Source organism: Spermophilus citellus, assembly GCF_964194105.1.
Source record: "Spermophilus citellus genome assembly, chromosome: 7".
In the NCBI taxonomy this organism is placed as follows: Eukaryota; Metazoa; Chordata; class Mammalia; order Rodentia; family Sciuridae; genus Spermophilus; species Spermophilus citellus.
Window position 1 is genome coordinate 83,501,044 of NC_138188.1, and position 10,962 is coordinate 83,512,005.

A 10,962-nucleotide genomic window follows, 5' to 3' on the forward strand; every position below is an offset into this window, starting at 1 on the left:
AATCACCATCCTCATTCATCTCCAGACCTTTTCTATCTTCTCAAGCTGAAACTATGGAACCACGGAACAATAATTCTACTCCTCCCTCTCCTTGGCAACTACCATTCTTCATTCTGTTTCTAGAAAGTCACATACTCTGGGCAACTCATTTAAATTATATATAATATAAATATATGTGTGTGTGTTTACTTAGAATATTTAATGAAATGATAAAATAGACAAAAAGAAAAATTTATATACAGAATAATCCTAAGTTTCAAATAAATATTTATGTATGATAGTAAAAGAAAAATTATATGGGAACACATCAAAATGTTAATACTGTTTTGCTTGTTTAATGAAATTGTACATCATTTTTTCTTTTTTATGTTTTACTCTTCTTTCAATTCTCTACTGTTATTTTACTATTATCCTTATAATTAGAAAACCAAAACTTTTAAGTAAATCAATTATATATATATATATATATATATATATATATATATATATATATATATATATATATGATGACCCATATGTCAATAAACTTATACTCTTTGTCCTTACAGTTTCCACTGAAATTTTCATGTTAGGTAGTGTCTTAATACTATATGTGTGTGTGTGTGTGTGTTATACTCCTTTTGTTTCAGTTTTATTTCACTTAGCATAATGTCTTCAAGTTTCATGTAGGTTGTGACAAGTGTCAAATTTTCATTTGTATTGCAGACTGACTACTTCATCATATGTGTATAGCATGCTTTATACATTCATCAATCCATGAATATTTGGGTCATTTCCACTTTTTGGCTATTGTGAACAATGGTGCTATAAAAATTGGTGGACAACAATAGTCTTTTAAACAACATTGTTAATCACCACATATATAGTCATTGAACTTAGGAATGCTAATACAAATTGCTGACACTTAAATTATGAATTACCTTTACCCAACCATTATAAAGAAGCATTTTGTCCTATGTTTCTCAAAAATTCAAAGGCATCTTTATGCATTCAATCATAAATTTCCTTGAAAATAGGCTGGGAAAATGTTCAGTAAGTGAACAAAGGAGTTTTAGACTGGAAACATGGATTCTTCCTCAGAACTAGACACTCACCAAAGTCCAGGTGAAAACGTGGTACTATTGTGAAAGATGCTTCTCTTCCTTTGAGCCAAAGAAGGCTGAATTGTGTTCTAGGCTCATCATGAACTAACTCTTTATTTCCCACTTTTTTTTTCTCAGAAGTCAGGAATGATTAAAGAAAATCACACCATGAAAAATGAGTTTGTCCTCACAGGATTTACAGATCACCCAGACCTGAAGGCCCTTCTATTTGTAGTGTTCTTGACCATCTATCTGATCACCATGGTGGGGAATCTAGGTTTGGTGGCCTTGATTTTTAAACAGCGTCAACTTCACACACCAATGTACATCTTTCTGGGCAACCTGGCTCTTGTGGATTCCTGTTGTGCCTGTGCTATCACTCCTAAGATGTTAGAGAACTTCTTTTCTGAGGACAGAAGGATCTCCCTTCATGAATGTATTATACAATTTTATATTCTTTGCACTGTGGAAACTGCAGACTGCTTTCTTCTGGCAGCAATGGCCTATGACCGCTATGTGGCCATATGCAGTCCTCTGCAGTATCACACCATGATGTCAAAGAAACTCTGTGTTCAGATGACCACAGGAGCCTTCATAGCTGGAAACCTGCACTCCATGATTCATGTAGGTCTACTCTTTAGGTTAGCTTTCTGTGGGTCTCATCAAATCAACCACTTTTACTGTGATATTCTTCCTTTGTACAGACTCTCCTGTGTTGACCCATATGTCAATGAACTTGTGCTCTTTGTCTTTGCAGGTTCTATTGAAGTCTTCACTATAGGTAGTGTCTTAATTTCTTATGTCTACATTGTTTTTACAATTTTCAAAATGAAATCTAAAGAAGGAAGGGTTAAAGCCTTTTCCACATGTGCCTCACATTTTTTGTCAGTTTCATTATTCTATGGATCTATTTTCTTCATGTATATTAGACCAAATTTACTTGAAGAAGGAGATAAAGATATTCCTGCTGGTGTCTTGTTTACAATAATAGTTCCTGTATTAAATCCTTTCATTTATAGCCTGAGAAATACAGAAGTAATAAGTGTCATGAGAAAAATTCTGAAGAAAAAGTAATCTTGAGAAAGTTTGAAACAAATGGCATTTACTGAAGCTTAATGTTATAAATGAAGCAATAACTTTCAAGCAGAATGGTAGAAAATAAGCACAAATGGCAGGTAAATAATTAAATTATAATGCAATCGAATTGTGAAGCAAAATGTAAAGGGTGAAAAATCACAGAAAGGAATAACTGTGCTGAATCTTAAGAGACGAAAACAAAAATCAAAAGCTGCCTTTGAACCTATTTAAGAATCAACTTATGATGCTTCCAAGCTCATGGACTGTGCAGCTTTAGTGATGAACTGTACCCAAAAGACAAAACCAAACTAGTACTTACAATGGCATTTTAGGGCAACACAATTTATTTAGTTTTATATGTAGTGCAGAAATAAATGTGTCAAATAAAAGTGAACTGTAATTCAAAATTGAACTCATAGAATTAAATAATTAAATACAGAATGTCAATCTTCAAGAGAAGATATTATTTTAGAGAGTTTTATCTACTCATGTGTATGTGTACACATACATACCTTTATACTTGTGTGGGTGTGTGTATATGTATATGTGTGTATATATATATATATATATATATATATAAAACATACACACAGCAGATACATAAAGTTCTAGACAAACAGTGAAACCTCATGTAAAATTTGAGGAGCTTCCTTGTCGGTATGTCAGGTCAAAACTTCTCTTGCCCCTTTCTGAGAGGAAGTGAGGAAAAGGTATATTATATAGAGATATGAGGAAGAATATTCTTGTTGAATTGTGGAAATGACTTATTTTAAGTAATTCTTATTTTTTTCTTTTCATCATTGCAAACCCTGAAAGTATAGCATGTGAATAGGACTGAATGATCTTAATGTGACATCATAAAAGAATTACTTTCTAATTATTCTCTCACCATGTACATATTTAGACCCAGCTATATAGAAGCAGTGATCTGTAAAAGCAGTGATCTCCTTATTTTTTAAGGAAGTATATACATCAGTAATGAAAACATCAGTTTTCTCATCTCCTTAAATAATAGAACACTGAGAAGATTTTCATTGATAACTTCTGGATCAAGGAGGATCCACATGGAGTAAAACAAAAACTCCCCTTCCCACTTTCTCTATTGATGCTCTGAGGTCACATTTAAATTCCCAAAAGTCAACTGTCAGGTCGATGCAGTGCTCTAGGCTAGCCACCTACCAGAGGCTGATTTCATAGAGAAAATCAACATGTTGAGTCTGTTTAAAAGAAGCAATGGGAAAGAAGATATATTTCCAATCCCAAAATTCACTAATTAAAAAAATATATCCACTTAGTTTCTCTTTGTAAATTCCAAGAAAACCTAACTTAGACAGTTATATACAGTCATTTCAAGATTTCTTTGGTTAGTTCAAATTAAACCCATCAGTTTAGAATTTTTCTCAACTTCATCTCTTTCCTTTTATGGTTGCATTTAAGTGTAAGTCCTTGCCTTACATTTGGCATTTGGTACATGTGTCCAAGATGTAGTCCTCTTAAATGATGGATCCTAGCTGGCCCTCTGTGGTCCTCTCTTCATGCCACTGTCATTTTGAGTATCCACATCCATGTCTAGTCCTCAGGCTTCTCTAATTTTCAGCTAACAATCTGCTTGTCCAAGTCCACAAGGCATAAATTTTGAATTTTGCTGGTTCGGTCTCTTTAGTTTGTTGTCCCCTAATTTCTAAGTAAATTCCCCTGACCCTCTCTCCTCTGAGTCCAGGAAAAGATGAAGAACATTGATTTTGCACTTCTAATGTCACACAATGACACTACAATGCAACAGTTTGAATATTTTTGTGTTTCTCCATGGAAGGAACTATCTGTACAAAGGTTCCTCCCAATTCTCTGGGTATTTTCACTCTAGCTCCATTCCCTGGAAAACCTCTGGGAGTTTAAGTCACAGAGTCACATCTCAGTGAATACCAACTCTTTCCCTCTTTCAATAGAACTCTTCTTTCATTTATCTGAAAGCAATTCTTATTTCTATGATGATTCCTAGCTCTCACATCATTAGAAATGTTTCCTAAATCTGCTTCTGTCTGAAATGGTAGTAAAGGTTACTGGAGAAAATAATTACAGACATTATCTGAGGAATTCTGTGTATAGAAAGAAAGAAATCTTATCAAATAAATACTTTGAAAATCTTGACCAGTATTTTATAGTAAGTAGAGAAAAAAAAGAAATTTTGTTTAGAACTTTTTTTTCTTTTAAACCAAATTTGGAAATACATTATCTCATATTTAACCAAATCCTAGTTATATTAAAATTTATTAAAATTATATTAAAGTTTATTAAAATTTTAATAATTTTGACTCTCTTTGTCATTTGAGCTATACATTTTGTTCAAGCAGTTCTCCAACACCATTTTAATTAATTTTATGCTATCTCTTCAATCTTCCTAATCATTTCACACTAAACTTCAGTAATGTTTACTAAAGCAGAAAATCAGTGAGTAACACCTCAGCACAATGGGTGAAGCAGGGAGGGATGTTTATAAGGAAAGTAATTCTATATACATGATCAGTTTATTCAGGAATATTCATGTATTGTGTCAACTCTCACACATCCCTAGCAGCAGTGTCACTTCAAAGACTGGCATGTTGAGGGCAATGTGGTGAGAAAAATCACTCTAGGGCTGATCAGTTCCATATGGTTTCACCATATATACAAAGATTAGCACTTGTAGTTATTTTTATGCTTCCTACACTTTTCTTTTTCACATTTTAATCATGAGAGTTTTACTTGAATCCTTGCTACTTTTTGTTATCTGGCTGAATTGTCAAGTTATCTTGCTATACAGAGATGGGTGACCCTGAGAATATTTATTGTACTTTTCACCTTTAGACTCACCATTTAATTCCTTTCCAGATCTTTCTTATGATATTGGTCTTCAATTTATGCTCATTTCCCACTCATTTCCACTTCTACAAAAGTGCTCTGCAGTTGACACTGTTTGTGGGACCGTTCTGCTTTACCAATGAAGCTATCTCATGACATGATTTTGAATGTCATATCATAAGTGATGTTGATGAAGTATTAGAGAAGCATAATATAGTGGTTGTTGGCCATCCTCTAAAGTCATAACATTAAAGTTTTAATTCTTCAGTTTAATATGATAATCCTCAGATTATATTTTTTTTTAGAAAGAGTGAGAGAGAGGGAGAGAGAGAGAGAATTTTTTTTAATGTTTATTTCTTTTAGTATTTGGCGGACACAACATCTTTGTTGGTATGTGGTGCTGAGGATCGAACCCGGGCGCACGCATGCCAGGCGAGCGCGCTACCGCTTGAGCCACATCCCCAGCCCCCTCAGATTATATTTTGACCTGTCTAAATGGACTATATCAGGCCTGTGTGAAGGGCAGGAAGACAGGCTCTGAGTTGGAGTTTAATGTACAAATGTAAGGAAATGCCCTGGAGACTTAAATCATGTGAAAGAAAAGCGAAAGAAAAAATTGGCATGGGAAGAAATCCAGTGCAATATGGACCTCTATCACACACAAAACATGTGTTCACCCTGACAAATGCCAGAACAGACTCATACTGATCCAGCCACAGGATCAAAGTAGAGTATGTTGGAACTTTTTGTGGAGAAACTTCTTTACTGTCCCACCATGACATGTTCCAGTAATTATTGCTAAAATAACCCTAAATTTGGGTTATTTAAAACAACAATAGCTATGTTATTATCTTTCATGTTTCTGGCCTTGACTATGATCATCTAGGCATGTTTCACTCAACATGTCTTACATAGTTACAGTCGGATGATGACTGGGACTAGAGTCATTTCAAAGGCTTCTTCACTTCCACGAATGGCAGTGGTTGTTGTCAGATAAAATCTCCATCAACACGTGTCCTCTCCTTGTAACCTAGTGTTGTGGATTGTATTTTGTGTCCCCCAAAAAAACATGTTACTGTTCTAATCCCTGGTACCTCAAAAATGGTACCTTATTTGAAGAGAGGGTCTTTACAGGGGTAATTAAGTTAAAGTCAAATCATTAGGATGGTCCCTAATATAATACGACTGGTATTCTTTTTGTAAAAGTGGAATCGGTGCACACAGAGATGAGAAAAGACAATACAGGAAGACATAGGAAGAAGAATTGAATTAATGCATCTATAGGCAAAAAATTTCCAGCATACCATTGGAGATTAAGAAGAAGCAAAGAACTTGCCTCTACAAGCTTCAAAAGGAATATGGCCCTACCAGCACCTTGATTTCAGACTTCCAGCCTCTAGAACTTGAAATAACAGATTTTTCTAATTGTTTCAACCTATGTACTTAGTGGCTGCATTGTTATAACAGTTCTAGAAATGAAAAAACCTGCATTTCCTTGCATGATGGCTACTGGATTCTGAGAATAAATGTACCAACTAAACAAGACGGAAATACACAGCATTTTTCTTGTCCAAGTAAATATAATTTAATAAGTAAAATTCAACATACTCAAGAGGTTTAGACTATTGCTCTCAAGATACTATAAAAATACCAACTTCAGAAATGATTCAAGTGTGTAATAACACAGTTAATCTTTATGTTTAGCCTTTTCTCTTGGTACAATTTAAGTATATTTTATATATTCCCATTTTGTATAACTAATACATGGCATTTTGAAGACCCAGTTTTAGAAATCACATAAAATCATTTTCGCCTCACTTTCATTATTGAGACTGTCATGTTTTATCCATATTCAAGGAAAGGAGAAATAGATCCACTGATGGAGAAAGTATCAACATCACAATATAAGAAAAGCACATGGATGAGACTTACTATATTGGTTACATCTTTAGTTAATACAATCTTCCGTATGATAATCTGCTTCATTATAGTAATGATTTTACTATCTGTATCCCATAACATTATGCTGTAAACCTTAAATTTATTTAAAATAAAATGAATCTACCTATCACACAAAAAATACAATCTTCCACAACTTACTAAAAGTTTACAAAGGAGCTGAGAATGATCACAGGACAGGAGTGAGGATATAACAGGGCTGAATTTGGATAAAAAATGTTGGTCCAACTAAACTCACCTATTCTTTGTAAAAATTCTATCTTCCCCTGAATAAATGGAAGGTGGCTGTTGTGAAACAAAAAATAAAGCAGTGAAATCCAAATGAGTTTGGCTTTTTAATATACAAGTTCCTCAGATGTTCTCAACCTCCCACTCCACCCCCATAAACCAGGAGTCAACTCTTATGGATTATTTAAGTCAATAAAGACTCCACATCTTCATCTTCACCATCAATATCACCAAATTTACTTGGATATATGTGTCCATCTTATACTAAGCTATATGTAAATCTTACCTCATCTAACACTCACTTGAATACTATAAGTAGAATTATTATCCCAAGTAACAGGTGAGAAAATGAAGTCCTTGGTGACTGAGTCACTCACTCATGTCCTTCAATAGTATGTGTAATCTGACCTCATTCTGTCTAAATACAAAACTGGCATTCTCAATTATCACATAATAAATCACAAGAGTCATTCAAGAGTTGCACAAAATTGTTGACTTCAGCCCCGGTAGTCCCATGTAGTGCAGAACAACATGATTTTTTGTTTGTTTGTTTGTTTCATTTCATTTCAAAATCAGGATAATTTTTTGTTTCTTCTTGTTGGGGAGAGATAGAACCCAGAGGTGCTTAGCCACTGAGGCACATCCCTAGCCCTATTTTATATTTTTTTTAGAGACAGGGTCTCACTGAGTTGCTTAGGGCCTCACTAAGTTGCTGAGGCTGGCTTTGTACTCATGATCCTGCCTCAGCCTAGGATAATTTTTTATAAAAGCAAATTTTAACTTTTCCTGAAAAGTGGAGAGAACTGCCTGACAACAATTAGTTCTTCCTATACCACCTGCCTGGCCCCTCTGAAAATGTTATTGTTGTTTTTTTTTTTTTAAATTAAATTGTACATTTTAATGTACAATTGTAATTGTACATGTTAATGGGTGTCACTTTGACATTTCCATACATGAATATACCTGTATTAACCATGTCTACCTTCCTTTCTTCTACCCCCCTTACCTTCTCTCTTCCTTCACTCTCCATATCTACTCTCCATATCTGTTCTCCACCCCTCCCATTCACTAAGTCCCTTTTCTACTTCCCTCAAAACACTAGAATGTAGAATTTTGCATTACAAAATATTTCCTGTCATCATGCTTTATTATTTCAATACCTACTTTCAAGTAAATACATTTACCATGCTGCTATTATAAATTATAGAGTATACTAATTTGAAGAATTTTTCATTATCTTAGTTTAATGTTTTACAGTGAAAATATTAAAAAGGAGAGAAATGACCAAAAAAGTCTCAGAAGGGCTATTTCATTAATTCATTGACAGCCATATATATGGAAACTATATATCTACATATAAAGGGTTATGAAAAACAAAAATAGCATAAATAAGATAAATACATTAATTAATATTTTAAAAATCTCAGAGAGTCAAGAGATAATTATTGAGCTACACTTTTTTTTAAAGAAAATACTTCAGAGTTTACGTATAAACTTGATAGCAATATGGTAGAAAACAATTTAATACATTTCAAGCAAACATATATTCCCCTTTTATTACCTATGAATTTAATACTTAAGTCATGTTCAACTCTTCGTGTTTTGCTTTTCCCAGTGAATCAAAATCAACTTCAGAGAACAGAATCTCGTTAGTCCTGTTTGAGTTAACAAGAAAGGCAGCTTCCTTTCATAAAGATAAGAAAGCAAATGCTAAAGTACATATCATCAAATTAGTATGATAATTTTGGAGAAATGAATCATATGCTGATATTATATACTAGTATGTTTTGTTTGACACTCCCTTTAGAAGGATAAAAGAACACAAATGAAATAAAAGAGATAAAAATCCAAAAATTTCTATTGGGAAAACAATTTTTAAATGTACATATAAAGATATGTATCAGTGTGGAACTAATGCTTCACTAAACCAAAGAGTGAACATGAGAAAAAGTAAAAACAGCCTTTGGCTGGGACATGCAGATGGGCATTATGGGACATTCTAAACAAACAGGTGCCCAAGATTACTGCTCTGTCCTTCAAAAAGTGGGTGGGGGGAGACACCTTCTGAACATTTCCAATAAATCTGAATACAGACTAAATTAGGTACTTTAGGTTACCATAATTAGAGACAACAGAACAGAGAAAATTGATTTATTCATTTCAAAAGATTCATATGAGTACTAGCTCTATGTGTATCTGAAGCAATATGGTAGCCCAATTTCAGTAGCCCAAATTTGAGGGCCAAACTATTCTAGCCAATGTAGCAAGTACAAGCTATGTATGATAAGGATATTAAATTGAGACCAATATGGTCAAGAGATTTTTATCTTTATCTTGCCCAACAAGCAAGAGAAAAACTGAATGATTAGGGGTGTTGTTCATAAACTCAGAAAGAAAATGTATTATATACCTTCATGTTTGAAAAAATATTTATGAGCATTTTTGTTTTATTTCTAGTAGCAGTCTATGTTCCATATTACTTATATTAGGGCAGATGTGCAATCTATATTCTTAGGGTCTATTATAATGCATGGCAACAGCTGAGGTGCTCAAAAATTACTTAAAGAAAGAAAGAGAGATAAAGAAAGGAAATGGGAGGGAGGAAGGGAGGGAAGAAAGGCAGGCAGGCAGAAAGAGAAGCAAAAAACTGGATTAAGGTCTTGAAGTTCCAACTATTACGTACATAACTTACCTGGATGGTGTCACTTGCTATTTCAGTAGCCCAAATGAGCTCATCTATATTGCTAGGACTTCAACAGAAACAACCCAAAGGAATGAGGCACATATTAAGGAAACCCTTAAGTTTCAGATAATATCCCAAATTTGAGATTCCTAGAAGACCAGACATCCTGAGGAGTCCACAGGAAGAGACATTCCTAGAAGTAGGTGGGAGGAGGGTCCTGAAACACATTTTCTTCTAAGTTTATGTTGACTGAACTAGGAGTGTAACTCTTAAAAACCCCATGACATGAGCACTTTCTTAATTTTACATCGTCTCAAAAAACAAATTCATCGTGAAATTTACCATGACAAGAATTCTTGCAGAGAGGTCAGCTATGAGATTCTACCAGAGACAGTACATCTTTGGTATGATTTCCTCCGCAAGCTGAGTCTTATCCTTTTGTGTTCTGCTCTCAATTGTCTTGTCTTTATCCCTCCCTACAAAGCATGTTAGATTCCTCTGTGATTGCCAAGAAAATATGTAGTGATTACAGTCACTCTTAATATGAGAAATTATATGGGGCTACACAGTAAAAAGAATTGCATAGGCACAACTCCTACCATTTAGGAATGTATGTAATGCAGGCTCTTTAAAAAGGAAGAAAATGATATAGGATATTTGTAGTATATTAAATACACAAGAGTAAACTAAATGGAACTTCATTCTCTATAATACTTCCTTCTTCCCTCAACTTCTTCTGTGTAACTAACTTCATGTTTAAATATGTAGCCGCTACTTAATAAACATTGATTTTTGAAATAATGTTTTACTTTCCTGAGAAAATAATTTTCACTTGTTTGAGGACTGATGGGAGGAAGCAATGAAGCTCAAAATTAATAATTATGTATTTATATATATATATATATTCACATAGCAATCTATAGGTAAATAAATGTACATACATATCTATGTATACAATAATATACACATATATGTACTTACATCTGAAAAATTAGTATTATAGTTTATCAGACTTAAAGAATTAGTTCATAGAGGGGGAAAAAAGGTCAATTACATAATCTAAATATTTTCATACATTATTCAATAAGTATTTAT

The 10,962-nt window shown here is 33.7% G+C and overlaps 1 protein-coding gene across 1 annotated transcript; it reads left to right on the forward strand.

Annotated features, from left to right (window-relative positions):
• Positions 1-612: 612 nt before the first annotated feature.
• Positions 613-2,156, forward strand: LOC308653872 (olfactory receptor 5K1-like; the record flags this gene model as incomplete). The annotated part of the gene is made up of 1 exon (XM_081302628.1): positions 613-2,156. The coding sequence occupies exon 1, from the start codon at positions 1,230-1,232 to the stop codon at positions 2,154-2,156; it is 927 nt and encodes a 308-aa protein (XP_081158754.1). The 5' UTR covers positions 613-1,229.
• Positions 2,157-10,962: the final 8,806 nt, after the last annotated feature.